This window comes from Ammospiza nelsoni, chromosome 1 (genome assembly GCF_027579445.1).
Source record: "Ammospiza nelsoni isolate bAmmNel1 chromosome 1, bAmmNel1.pri, whole genome shotgun sequence".
Taxonomy (NCBI): Eukaryota; Metazoa; Chordata; class Aves; order Passeriformes; family Passerellidae; genus Ammospiza; species Ammospiza nelsoni.
This window is the reverse complement of record NC_080633.1, coordinates 130,892,726-130,907,720: the sequence shown is the minus strand read 5'-3', so window position 1 is coordinate 130,907,720 and position 14,995 is coordinate 130,892,726. Positions and strand designations below refer to the sequence as shown.

The 14,995-nt window shown below is 35.4% G+C and overlaps 1 protein-coding gene across 1 annotated transcript in view; it reads left to right on the top strand.

Annotated features, from left to right (window-relative positions):
• Nucleotides 1-14,995, top strand: part of VPS13B (vacuolar protein sorting 13 homolog B) — a 429,559-nt gene that overhangs the window by 216,743 nt on the left and 197,821 nt on the right. The window contains exon 23 of the mRNA XM_059490125.1: nt 6,675-6,909. Coding sequence (XP_059346108.1) covers nt 6,675-6,909 — 235 coding nt within the window. The remainder of the gene's footprint in view (nt 1-6,674; nt 6,910-14,995) is intronic.

Here is a 14,995-nt window from a genome sequence, read left to right as displayed (position 1 = left end):
TGTTGAAATTAAACAGCCCTTTGAATTCATACAGTAGCTCACACCCTTTGTTTCATCCTTATTCTTTAACTGTACTTTGTAAGGTACTTGCCAGTACCTTCCCAGGAGTTTATTACATGTTATCAGAGAAACGTTTCAACAGACTCCAAGGAAGCACTGCAGGAAATTTCAAGACCATGCTTCCACACAAATATGCAATAGTTATTTCTTGTGAAATATGAAGGATTTATAGACATGTTTGCTGTTCTTTTTATTACTATTAGTCGTCCCTATGTCTAATTTATTATGGTTTTCAGCACAAATGCCATATATATAGCTTGTTTCTTTCAATACCTGCCCAAATGGGAAATTTGTGCAAGGCAATATATAAAGGGTGAGAAAGTGAGTATCATGACTCTGTATTGCAATTCAAGTATATTTATTTTATTATACATAATGTGCATTTTATTAAACATGTATAACTATATTTAAATGATAAGTTTTTACAGAGTCTCTGTATTATTATTTGGCATGAAAAAGGGAAATTTCTAGAATAATTTGTCTGGTTAATGGTTAAATGCTGGAGCATTTAGACCCTGTGGCTTTTTTTCTAAAGCTAATTTTCATGTTCCTGGAGCTTTTAGTTACATGATTTTAGAACAGAAAAGTCTGTAGTTGTCGTCAGATAAAACTGAGCTTCATAACTTAAAATCATCAAAGGATTATTCTTTTAGTGGAAGTTAGAGTAAGTAAATGTGTTTGGAACCAAAGTAACTGGAAAGTTTATTTTGGATCCAAAGCTGGTACTTGCTTAGCCCTAGCCCTGGCTTGCTTCTGATAGAATATTGCATGAAGGTTTTATGCATTGGAGTAGTGGTATTTAAGTGAAAAGGCTTGCATATTTAATTATAAAAAGTTGGTTTATTATTTAGTTGTTGTAGGATTTTATATGCCTTGAAGTCTTTTTGGCAGTTACTGTGTGTAGGAAGGTAATACTCATTTTTCACATGTTCTTCATATTAATAGTTGCTAAAATTGTGAAGCAGTATAAACACAATTATTTTTAATTGGCTGTTAATGCTGAATTCCATTGAGAACAATGAAGGATCTGTATTAAAAATAAATTAATTAATGAGTAATGTTGCAACAAGTGCCAGCTACATAATAATGTAATTGTTACATATAAAACTTAGGTATGTCACATGTCTTTAAATATCCTTGAATTTATTTGAAAAAAATTAATCCTTTTCCTGAAACTACTGAAAATTTTATTTTCTTTAATGCGTATAACTTGTAAAAATTTTTGACAAAGTGAAACAATGAAAGGCAAGAAAGGGGAGGACAGATTTGATAAGTGTTCCTGTTCTTTGAATTGTGTCGTTGTCCAGGGATCAGGAGGAGATTCTGTGACTTGTAATTTAGCAGTTACAGCTCTCAGCAGTTTTTTGGCAATTATGAGATAGGATTATTTCTTAAGTTGGTTACTTACCACAAGCCAACAAAAATTTGTGCTTTCGGTAACTAAATAAAACCTTTTAAAATGTTTTGAAAGTTTTCTTGGGAAGGAACAGGAATATTGTGAAACACAATGACACTGTGTTTTAATTGGTCAAAGAAAATATATCTGATCCTTATTAGGGTCATTTTTATGTACAGGTAGCCTGCTCTCTTAGTTCCTTTTCTTATGTGTTCTGCTTTCCATTTATACCATTTTTACTTTTGTCTACCTTCAAAACAAGAATTTCTGCTCAATTGTAACAAACACTGCATGTCTGGCTCAGCAGCGGATGGTCTGAATGGTAGAACAAATTTGGGTGTTGGAGGCTGGGCTAGAGTCTTACAATACTGAGTGCACCAGGACCCTCACACGAGGTGTGTAAGCAGTGATTCTTTGCAGCCTGGGGAGTCATTGCAAGATGTTATTCTGTACCCAGAAAAACACATTGCCTTGCTGCTGAGAGCCTATGAGGGTTGATGACTAATTCAGAGGAAGGCAACTTCCCTGGAGAGACATGCTCATGCAAATGTCGCCTTGTAGAAAATCTCCAGTACCTCTAATTGAATTATGTAGCTGTTAAATGTGGGTTATGAAAGGGAATCTTATGTTATTACTATCATGAAAGGCTGAAAAGACTTGAACAACTTGTCCCTCTTCATAGCACTTTTGGGCAGTCACTGGCTTTTTTTCTTCCCTCCAACCCGCCCTCCTCAGTTAGGAAGACCTAATTTTTCAGCAGTATTTATTTCACTCTTCTCTCTAGTGAACAACATTCCTTTCTATAAAATAAGAATTAAAAATACTCCAGTAACCTAATACTTTTCTTTTTATGCAAGAGTCGTTGGACATTTTGAGGCTTACATGTTTGTAAAAGTGTAGAGCATAGAGTTATGCTTTACTTAAAGTTTTAGAAGTAGAAGGGAAAATACTACTTGCTTCATTGGTTTATCGTTTGTGTACATTATTTAGCATATATAGGCCTTGACATTATAGAAATGAAAATAAGGGGTGATCCTGTTTCAAGAATGTAATAATTCGTTCTCTTTAACACATGAATGTGTTCAGTATTGGCAAACGAACATGTTGCTACCAAAACTGAAATCAGATCCTTGAAACAGAAAGGATGTTGCCATGGAAAAATGAAGTAACACTCAGTGCAGCTGCGAAGCATTAATGAATAGGATATTTTTTTAAAAGATCATTTGTGTTTGGTGTGGCTTGGAGGGTCCCAACCAGATGGTTTCCATGAACAGGATCTGACCCCCAGCTTGAGGACTTCTTACTGGCAGATTACTTCATTTTCTTTCCCTTGGATTGTCAGATCCTTACATTAATGCAAGATTTACTGCTGCAGATTTATATTCAGTTACATAAATCAGTCACATCTTACATTAAATTCACAATTTTAGGCACACAGTTTAACAGTTATTTAAAAAGTGTAAAAAGATTTATATGATAGCTTTAATATATGCTATTGATGTAGTTTAATTTTAAGAATTTGGATTACATATATTTTGAAACACTTTCCGATTGGTGAAGCAATCTGTAGCACACATTCTCACTTTTGTCCAGCATATAATTCTATCGTTTTAGGTGTACCCTTCCATTCCTTCACTGGAACTTGTAGGCAAATTTCCAGATTCTGCGAGTTAAATGTACACAAATTCCATTGAAGTTGATCGTTGTGAATCTGCCTCCAAGAAGTTCAACAGGTGCAGCTCAGTTTTGCACTTATTGGGCCTTTGTGCATTCAAGTTGGTGATTTCTTGTGTGATTATAATCATGGCATAATTTGCTCTAAAATGTGGACTTTTGCCATATATTCATTGTATTGGACTTTGAAATCTTGCAGTAATGTTTTGCAAAATTTGTTAATCATATAAAACTTTAAATGAAATGCAGGTAAGCCAACTATATCTGTAAGCAATTCTGTAGTATTACATGTTGTCAATTTTTAGCAAATCCAGATCTAGGATCCTGCTGACTGCACCAATTTGTCATGAATGAGTGATTTAGAGTAACTTAAATAATCATCATCAAAGGCATTAGCAAAGGAGATTTTAATATGAATTCATAAAGGTGTAACTTGGTGAAGATCAATAGCAAGATTCACTCTATCATTTACTAATGGTCAAAATATACAAGGGAAAATAGAATTTGAATAAATCTGGCATTATTTACATGGAGGCCAAAGATGGAAAAGGGTAAGGGAACCCAAGCGCTAGGTCATGAAGTTCAGACTGGACTTCCTTGCTTGCCAGATCTCTGCTGTGGCTTAGGTGCAGCTGGATCTGATCTGGACAACAGTTTATATCTAAGAGAAGAAATACAAAGAGTAAGAAAGTCCTTTCATTGAGTCATGAAATACAGAGTGGATCCCCTTGCTTTCTGAACTCCTGATGAAGCTTAGGTCCAGTCTTAGTCTTGGACTTTGACAACAGTCTGTCTAAAGGAATTACCTACATGGATTTCAGTAATATTAATTTACCATGCTATCAGCAGTTTACCAGATCTATTGCAGGCAAGGGATCTCTCTGCCTTGGGTTACAGAAAGAATACTCAGTCTCAGATAAGGAATCCCAAACACTGGGAGGCATCCCAGCTCAAGGGGAGAGTCACTGGTGTGCAGACCAGTTGCACTTTAGGGAAAGTTTGAATTGAACTCATCCAGAGATCTGTTGTTAGTAGAAAGGCCTCTCTGCCTCTCAGAAGAGCCTTGAAAGGTGTCCCAGCTCAAGGGGAGATCCCTGCTGTGCAGGCATCCTGGCAGGGAGAGCTCAAAGGCAGTTCACTTAGGCTGTTGTTGGCTTGTAGTCAAACTGCATGCAATGGGAAGGGTGTGCAAGAGACTCCTTGTACTCGCAGCTTTCTTTGTTCTTTGATAACTGAGTCTTGGAAAAAACACATTCAAGTGTTATTCACATGATCAGGCGTTATGCTCATTGGGTCACTCCGCTCTTTGTGGGTTTCCTGGAGTTCTTGACCTGGCTACAGCTCAGGCTTTTACCTCATTTGGAGCTTGTACTGAGCTACTGCAGGTCTGGTTAAGGGGGCTCAGTGTATCCATCACACATATGGAGGCCTGATGATACCATTTAAAGCCCAACAAAATTCATGGTCCAACTCCCATTCAGTTGTTTGAAATGAGTAGCAAAGAGCTGCTTTTGTAAAAAAGGAATTTCCATCAGGAATTTAAAGGGGTGAAACTTGTGTGATTCTACTTCAGTATTCTCGATACAGCAAAGTAAAATAAACCAAATGTGATTGGAAGAACTTTTCTTTAGTACAAAGCTGTATTAACCTGTAAATGAAGTGCAAAACTCTACTGAGTATTGAGATCTGTTCTTAAGAGTGCTTTGTAAAACATGCCCTATAGATCCTGCTGCTGGCAATGTGATGGAGTATAGTATCTCTTCAAGTTGGTGGAATTTCTGGATTATTACCACATGGTTTGTATATCCAGGCAGCATTTGACATTAATCGTCATAGATGTGTGTGTATATATATGTGTGTGTGTGTATATGAAGAATGGGTGATTTTTTAATAAACTGTTTACTCAGCAAATGCATGGATAAAACAATAGTTATACTGCTCATAAGTGCTTTTGTCATCTATTTATCATTATCCCACAATGATTTGACCTACAGCCTATTACTAATAGACCAGAACACGATCTGTGTCACTGTAAAAATCTTTGCAGATTGACATAGAGACTAATTTACCATTAAAAAAATCCAAATCTGTTACATCTGTTACAATACACCCAAGCTTTTCATTCAGTATAAATAAAGTACACTCAGCAACCTTGGATCAATAAACTACTTATCAAAGATGTAATTAGCTTCATTTTACAACTCAAACAGTTCTAAATCCAGAAACAAACACAAACTTCATGAACCAATGTATTTATTTTTGCAGAATTCTACTTATATTTTTCTGCAGTGAATTCTTGTCAGTTTGTCTAAGCAAAAGGGTACAAAAATGCTGAAATAAAAATGAATATCTGTATACTCACTAGGCTGGCAAAGTACTTACAGTGCTGTGGAATTCCTGCTCTATTACAAATCACTATTGTGGTCCTAAAGACCTAATATCCTTCAGGGGAGAGTATGAAGTACAAATCTTGGTTTTTGCTTTTAAGCTGTGCTGTCTTTAACAATGTCAAACCAAAAGAGTGTTACCTAAGTTTGCAGCAAACAAATGTTTTTATCACATCTACAAATAAGATATTGTCCAGCAATTTGTATGCTAGGTTTTTCCAAGCAATGTGAAGCAAGGAACTGAATCATAGCTTGTATTTGCTTAACAAAGCTTTCGAGTGTGCAGGCTGTTGGAGCCTTTTGATATCCAGGTGCCAGAATGGTATTTGTAAGAGCCAAGGAAGACTAACAGTCCCCAGCTTACATCACCTCTGAGTTAAGAAGTTGTGATAAGTCGAGTTCTTGGTTTGGGCTCACTCTACATCACTAGAAGCTCCTAAGAAGATGGCAAAATGGTCAGACATGTTCCAGGGCACTGAAAATAAAGAACAAAAAATGTTATTTCCTATGAAACCGTATGTACTGTTTCTGAATTGCATTGAAAAGGGGATAAAAGTATCAATTTATTATTATCTCCTTCTCTTTGTTTAATGTATACACCTCTCCATTTGTTTGAAAGTCAGTTTTTTCTCTAAAGTTTGTGTTTTTCATAGTTTTTCTAATGATTACCTTTTTTGTACATGCTCATTATGTTGCTTATTAAGCAGAGGCAGAATTTTCCCTGAATCAGTTCTTTATGGAAAGTAAGAGCATATAAAATGTTGGCTAGTTCTAGAGACTTAGCTATTGCTAACAAAGCTAATGAAAGGTAAAAAGTGGAGGGCTTTCTCATTCAGAACATTCTCTGACTGAATTGCACTTGTACAAAGCTGTTGAAATGTAGATATATGTATTTTCACTTTATATGGCAACACTTTTCTGATGAATGTACACAGAAAAAACATCCTTCTGCTTTCTCCCCTTCTATAATCATAATTTATTAGCATATGTTATTTCCCAGCATTTTGCGTCATCTTTTCTCTTAATTCAACTAGAAGGTAAGACTATTTTCAGTAACTGTGATGGATGAATAACTTCAGATTTTGTACTAATATGAATACACAGTGAGGGGGAAAATAATCTGTTTCTGAGAATCTGTCTTTGCTTTGTTTTTTCAGCTTGAAGTGCAGTCTTGTTGTGTATTCCTTCCCAATGACAGCCTGCCTTCTCCCAGTACTATTGTGTCAGGTGACATTCCTGGGACTGTGCGGAACTGGTACCATGGGCAGGCCAGTATGCCTGGCACCCTTGTTGTCTGCTTGCCCCAGATAAAGATTATGAGTGCTGGACACAAACACATGGAACCATTGCAAGAAATCCCATTTGTTGTGCTGAGACCCATCCTGGAAGAAGGTAACATGATAAACTCAAAAACCTTTCTCTTTAGTTTCCATTTCTGTCATGAAAATTGTCTTCATTTTATTTTGAAAACTTCTGATTTCGTACTGCTTTTTTTGCAGAATGTTGTTATATGTTATTAATGTCTAGAAATACTGCTTACAAGGTTGGCCCCATGGAAATCAACATGGAAATTATCATCAAAGAGCTAGTTCTGTCATGTTTTGTATATTTGAAACTAAAATAATTTTTTTCCTTCATTGGTTTTGTTATTCAAATTATTTTGTAGCCAATGATCTTGACACAACAGGAAGTGACAGTAAATTGGAAATTCCAAGACAGAAGAGGCAGGCTAGGAATTCCAAGAGGCAGGTTAGGAAAAACTTTTCATCCCACCAAGGTCTTGGATGTAACATTGAGACTGGACGTTTAACTAACGTTCTTCACTGAGTGGTTGGTCTCTGGAACAAGCTGCACAGGAAAGTGGTCATGGTACTAAGCCTCTCAGTGTTCTGGATGCTTTTAATCTTAGGTAGTCCTGCAAGGAGCAGGGAGTTGCACTTCTTGATCTTTATAGGTACCTCCCAACTTGAGATATTCTATGATTCAATGTAAAATGAGAAAAGAAATACATAAGTAGAGCAAATTGTCAAAAGAAAATAATGAGGCTTTAATGGCCATCCTTACAGGTAACAGTTCTGTGTTCTGTTGTGACTTAGGAATTGTAGCAAGGATTTTGTAGAGATTTGAAGAAAAAAATTGTAAACGTTGAGAAAAATACAGTAGTTCTTATTTGAAAAGCTAATATTTGATAGGGCTTTGAGTTTTACACCAGCTTGAGGGAAGGGTCAACTTTTAACATTCTGCAATTGATCAAAAAATGAAAGGAGGTGATAAGCTGAAAAGGACCTAGCAAGTGAACACAAGTTGCTCATGTTGAATATTTTTTATTGTGTTTTGGCTTTTTTTAACTGAGCCCTTAGAAATAATGAGAATAAATGGTAAATGGACTTGCAGCAGTGTTCTGAATAAATCCTGATGTAAACATCTTGTTCCATATATCTATATCTATATCTATATCTATCTATCTATCTATCTATCTATCTATATATATATATATATATATGAAAAATTGTATACTGGAAATAGGTGAGGCAAATATTCTGAGCTATCTTGAGCCTTGGGTTCCAGGTTTATTTTAATGATTTCTGTAAAAGCTAGTCTCACAACTAAGTTTTGGATTCCATGGAAATGCCAGTATTTGTGGTTTAACCTCAGCCAGCAGTTCTGGCTGAACGCAGCCACTCACTCCTCCACCCTGGTGGAATGGAGAAAAGAATCAGGAGGTCAAAAGTGAGAAAGCTTAGGAGTGAGATAAAGGCAGCTTAAAAGATAAAGTTGCAGGTGCAAGCAAAGCAAAATAACAGATTGATTTGCTGCATCCTGTCAGGAGGCAGGTGTTCCAGCCTTTCTTTTTGGTTGGTTTCTTTGGTTTTTTGAGGTCAGCTGACCAGGCTGTCTCCCTTACCAGCTCCTCCTGTGCCCCCAGTTTACTTGCTAGTGGAGCAGTGTGAGAAGCAGGAAATACTTAAGTACTGTTCAGCAATTACTAGAACATGCCCATATTATCCACAGTTTTCAGCATAAATTCAGAACAGCATATGCCAACTACTATGAAGAAAATTAAGTCTATCCCAGAAAAAACCAGGGCATTGGTGTACAGTTAGTTCATTGTTGTATTCCTAAACTATATTATTTAAAAGAATTTTTGCTGTTTTGTGTATTGATTCTAAGATGAAGAGAGGGAGATGCAGTAATTGTTCCATTGCTTTTGTGACAGCATTTTCTGAGAAAATTACTCTGTTTTCTCTCTTGCTGCTGAAATATAAACAATTTAAAGGGTATGAGAAATTAAGTGGAAATCGCATTCAAGAGCTAGTCCTGCTCCTGCAATCTGAAATTTGTTTGGATTTATAACATTGTGTTTCTTCTCCCTTTGATCTGCCACTTATATTAGACTCTTCTCCTTTGTGTATTTTACCTTAATTCATGGAAATGAAAATAAAATTGTAGTTTTTAGTATTGAAAAACATGTTAGAGATGCTGCCAAATGAAAAGGAAAAAAAGTTTGAAAGAAACAGAGAAAGGTATATGTGGTTTTCGTAATAATTTTCAGTAGGAATGATCTTATTTGCTAATCATAGTGACAGATAGAAGAGACATTTAATGGGAGTCTTTTGTTTCTTTTAAACTGATGATGTAATTGAAACCATTTATGAAAGATACTGCTATTTGAGTTTTGTCAGACCCAGATTTGAAGGAAAGAGCTTAGTGAGGGAAAAGAATTCCCCTGCTTGGGATAAAGCCTATGGTAAGGAATTTATTTGTATGGCTTCTGCTCTGGGAATAATGCCAAACAGAAGTTCTCACAGTCTTGATGATTTTGAGTCTCTAATGCAGCCATTGCCTTCTCCCATGCCAAGACTCCCTCTTAAATAGATCATTTCAAAGTTTTTTTCACCACTTAAAGTCACCTTCTTTGCTTCTTCCCCTGTAGAGGTAAATAATTTTTATGGTCTTGTATTGTGAAAGTCTCTTAATTGCTCTGTCTTCAAACAAGACTTTAGGGACAGTCAGACATGTTACCATCTTTCAGAAATTATATGTAGTCAACATATAATTCAGAAATTATATGTAGTCAGTGCTTTTCCTGATAGCCATTTTTTGGTCATTCTAAAGAAGGTATAAGTAAAAAGCTTTTCCACAAGTATGTATTGTCACTTTTAAGATAGCTGTGTGCTCACTGATATAGTTTTCTTATTACATGAAAGACTAAAAGAGGACAAAAAGGGAACATTATCTTACTGTCATTTGGGAATATTTCAGCCTCCTCAGATACTTACTGACCTCAAGATGTCAACATACTGTAAAAATAGCTTATACACTATCTCACAATCAGGTCTTTCCATGTGTTTACAGAGTTTTGCTGCATCTCTGAGGTAATTTTAGTTTGTAGGAATGCTTTTACAGTACTTTTATTCAGAAACATGTAACCCAGTCATTCTAAATAACTAAGTAATCCATAAATGGATTTATCCATGTAAAAAATGAAATAATTCTTTTGAACTTCTGTTGAATAAATATACACATACAATTAAGTAAGGTATTGAATTGCATTATGTGTTCTTAAGAGTACAAATGAATCAGGCAGAGATCTGTGAGGTAGTATTTATTGAAGATGTTAAAGTAGAATCACAGAATCATAAAGCCTGGAAGGCCAGGTTGGAAATGACCTTGAATGATCACCTGGTCCAAATTTGCACGGCAGAGGGACCCAAGATGACATTATCTAACACCCTGCTCCTTTGCTCCTGAAAGGCTGCACATCTCTAAGGAGGCTGTTCCAGTTAATGGTTGTTGTTACTGTAAAAACTTCCTTATATTGATATTAAATCTCTCCCAGTGCAACTTGTACATGTTACCTCTTGTCTTCTCTGTTTTGACACCTTCTGAAGAGAAAGACCTATTTGTAGATGCCTTTTATATAAAACAGTTACTAAGGAGAAAGTAAATTGTTAGAAACTCACTTTGAGGAAAACTGCAATGTTTAGAGAAGTGCTTATAGTGAGTTGTGACATCTAACTGTGCACATCTAACTTAATATTTGACAATTCATCTATAAAATCTCCAAGTTCCAACCTATAGGCTATAGTTGGACAACATACGTTGTTATGGTCAGAACTTCTGGACTGCTAAGTGGTCTTCCAAAAATCTAAACACTTATAACAGGAAGACAAATTGAAGACATGAAGGGAACTTTTTCATAGCTAAAGCACTAAAACACAGTTTTAGAGTAATAATGAAAAATTTTTGTATTGATGAAATCTTCCTGTTTTTATAAGTTTATGTTTTCAGTTATTTTAATTATTGATTTTTTAATAGTATTAATTATAAATATAATAATGTTCCTCTTTGGAAACATAGTAGTAAATCTTTCATAGTAGTAAATTTTATGACTTCATCTTTTTAAAAATGTTTACTTATGTCAGATACAGTAAGATACAGATCTTTAGGTAAGACAGAGTAAAATACTTTTAGAAAGCAGTGTTCAAAATATCTTAAAATTGTTGTTGATATTGTTGCTAATCTTATTCTCATTTTCAAGTGGATAGCCATCCACTGACATTCATGTGAATCACTATTCCAAATATTTAAATTTGAAAGATGGCTTTTGCTTGTGAAGTAAGACAGATTATACGTCTTCACAGAATTTTGTAACACATGTTGAAAGTCAATAATCTGTTCATCAGTGACTTGCAGGAAAATAGGAAATTAGTGTCATATAGATTTCAACCTGAAAAGAACACTTAAATGTTTAAAGTAGAACAGCAGTATGTTGGCCTCCTTACAAGTTATCATCTTGCATTAGATTTTTTAAAATGTTTACCTTTAAATTTATTAATTTTTCTGTTATTATATTTAAAATAAATATTTGACATTAAAATAGTGTGCTGTTTCATAGATGGGTCTGTGTGTGACCTTAAAGAGCATCTATTTCCAACGCCCCTGCCAAGGGCAGGCACACTTTTCACTAGACCAGGCTGCTCAGAGCCCATTCCAGCCTGGCTGTGAGCACTTTCAGGGATGGGGCATCCACAACTTCCCTTTGCAGCCTCTTTCAGTGTCTTGCTACTCTTGTAGTGAATAATTTCTTCTTTATATCTGATCTTAATCTACCCTATTTTGGTTTATTCGAGCTTATAGTCGATGTCACCATCTGTAATAGTAATTACTGTGTTTAATTTACCTGTCATGAGAATGGCTTGTAGAATTAGTTCTCATGTTGGAAAAGCTGGAGTTATGCAGACATAGAACCCCTGTTGTATGACTGGGGGGGAGTACAAGTGACCTAACATGTAGTGACTGCAGTGTCCCATGAGAATGAGGGCTTTAGAAATCCATGTAAAGACTCTGCAGTGTGGGTACAGAAAGGGAAATGAAGACACAGCAGTCAGGTTGCTTTTTAAGGATTGCAGTGGGTACTAATGGTAAGCCTGGGAATAGATCCCAGAGCACATGCATGATAAAGCTTTCATGACCTCTCTCCTACCATTACTGATTTTAAACAAACAAAATTTTTCTTGTGCAGAACTGTCAGTATTGTATACACAACATCATGTACAAATACCACAATTGCAATCTATTTTTTTAAATAAAGATAGATACCTCATAAAAATGAAAGCAAACATAACAATTTTTAAATTTATCAATGCTGTACGTTATGCATATGGGAAGTCTTACTATGAGCATTAATGATTAACTCTAGCAAAGAAGCAAAATGCATCAATAAGTACCAGAGAAAGAGCTTCCACATACCAATTTTTTTATTTATAGATTGGAAAAATAATTCAAAAATTCTGTAGGAAATTAGTCTTTCTAAACCATTGCAAGTAGCAGATTAACACAGTTAATGTCTGATGGTTGGGTCGGTCAACTGCCAAATACCTGATAGTGGTATTTATAAATTTAAGAAGTTATCAAAGCATTTGAAATAGTTTAAATAATAAATTTTTAAATACAAATCAATGGTGGTGCTCTATAAAATTAAAAATAAGGATTTATTATAGTAATAGATCAGAATTGACCAGAATCTTCAACCATAGTAGTGGACTTTCATGTGTATATTTTGCAATCTTGCCATAATAAATGTTGAGTGTAATGTAGTTCCACTAAAGGCAATTCCAGTTTTCCCAATTTACTTAAAATATTTCAGAATTTCATCAATGAGGTGACAAAATAAATATTATATGTAGATTCCAAGGTTAGATGTAGAGAAAATTTTGCTAAATATGGCAATTTCCTTTCTACCAAGAAATCATTCTTTAAATTATGGGAAAATCCTATAAGCAGTGTTGCTTTTGATGTTTAGATGCTTTGAATTATTTTTTTAATAGTTTCATAAAACAAATTCGAAATGAATGAAGGTACATTTTTAAAAAACCAAATAAGATATAGGTACAACAACAAAACAAGGATTTATCAGGTGCACAGTTCCAGTGAAGTGTTAGAACAGCAATACAATGTATATTGAGCTGAAGAGGAGGTAACTGGTGACATTGGGGGAATTTCATAGCTGTAAATTCACTGTGTATTTACTACAGTATTTTTTCAACATACTGCAGTTTCTGTAAATTGATAACATTTTATCATAGTTTTCCCTTTAACTTAGATATTGTGTGCAGTCTAGTAAAGCTACCACTGTTTTTTTTCCATAGATATTCTTTCTTTCTAATCCATGAAATATAAACTATGTTAATTTACTGTGGTGGTCACAGAGAAAAACATAGTTCATATGTAATAATTAGAAACATGCCATTGGAGTTGACTTTGCATTTGAATTTTTTCCATCTATTACAATTATTTTTTTGTATTTCTTGGATGACTGAACTTGGAAAAATGCATGAATTAATTGCTTCAAAACTTTTAATCTGCAAACCTTTTGAAAATATTTTCAAGTTTCTTTGAACCAAATTCTTCAGTATGTAATAGTTTCAAAATAAACTATTGAAGTTTTCAGTTTGTTCCTAGGATGAGATAGAGAGTTTTCTGATATATACTTTTGGACATATAAATATATTGCTGAAGCCACCTGTGGAAGAAAAAATAGAAGTCTTACTAAAATAATATGGTAAAAAGATGTTGGAATGGAGCTTTCTTTTAATTTCAAAACCCTTCCAATTTCTTTAAATGGTCACAGTTAACAGTTGGTGCTATTTCTTACTGTTGTGATTTCTCAGCAGTACATTATTGACTGTAGGTCACACCAGGCAGCAAACACACTCTTCATATATTGTTTAAAAACACCGGTTTGAATTTTTTATTGTCCTGTGAGACCCCAAGGGGCCCAGCCCAGTGTACCTTTGTCTGCCATTTTCTCCTCTGATTCTCAAGACTGGCTCCCATGCTTCTGGGGCAATAATTTGGAGTCTTTATCCATGGCTTAGGCCAAAATTTTGAAAAATAAAACTTCATACCAAATAACTTTCTGAATTTTCCTGCAGGAAGGAGAACTTTTCTCCTTCTGTGTTCTCCCTGCAAAGATGAAGACTGTTTCAGGCATAGCTGAGGTTTGTGGATGCTCAGCAGCCTGCTGTGTCTAGACCTGGCACTTCATCCAGCTGCTTTTACATTACTTCATATTGGGACAGGCAATTGCTTTTGGTGGATTGAAAATTCACATGCTGGGCACAGACTCTGTTGTTCAAGTGGTAACAAAAAGGCCCAACTTCCTCAGTAGGAAAGCTGAAAAATGGGATGGAGATTTTCTTTAAAGAAAACAAAACCAAACAAAAAAACTCAAAAGACCCCTAAAATATTATGTTCTTATACCTGTGAAGAGCAAAAACCTGTATCTGTTTCAAGTAAAATTAGAATTATCCACATATCTTTGATTGCCTTATTTTCCTCATGTATTTTGAGCATTCTTTGAATTTTGGTTCAGTGTTTCTCCCAGAGCCTAATTTTTTTCCTCTGGGACCTGGCTGTCATATGTGAGATTGTATTTGCTTTACATGGCAAGGTTTTGGTAGTGGGGTGGGCTGCAGGGCTGACATCTCTGAGAACATTCCAGAAGCTTTCCTCAAATCCAACAAAGCCAGTTCCAACTGGCTCCAAATGGTCTTTCCCAAGTTGAATCTGTTCTGCCCATGAACAGTAACAGGTGAATTATTTCCTCCTGTTTTCCAGCCTTTTGTTAAATTTTCTCTTCTAGTCCAGCTGAGTAAGGGGAGGGATAGCAGCTGTAGTGGGTTCCTGACACTCAGCCAGGGTCAACCCACCACAGGGATTCTGTTTCAAGTTTCATTCAATTCCTGTAATCTGTGTGCTCAAATTCTCTCAACTCTAGCTGGTAGAGCTGTTGAAAATTTTCCTTTACCAAAAGGAGTTCCTGTTGGCCCTTTAGAGATCTACCTGAATAGTTCTGTGATCCTGCTTTGGAAACTTTTATGTTTCATCTGTTGACAACCTAAAGAAAACTGATTGTACAGAAGCTGTAGGCATTTTGTTGTTCAGCTATGCACCCCCAATTCCCTCGGTGATT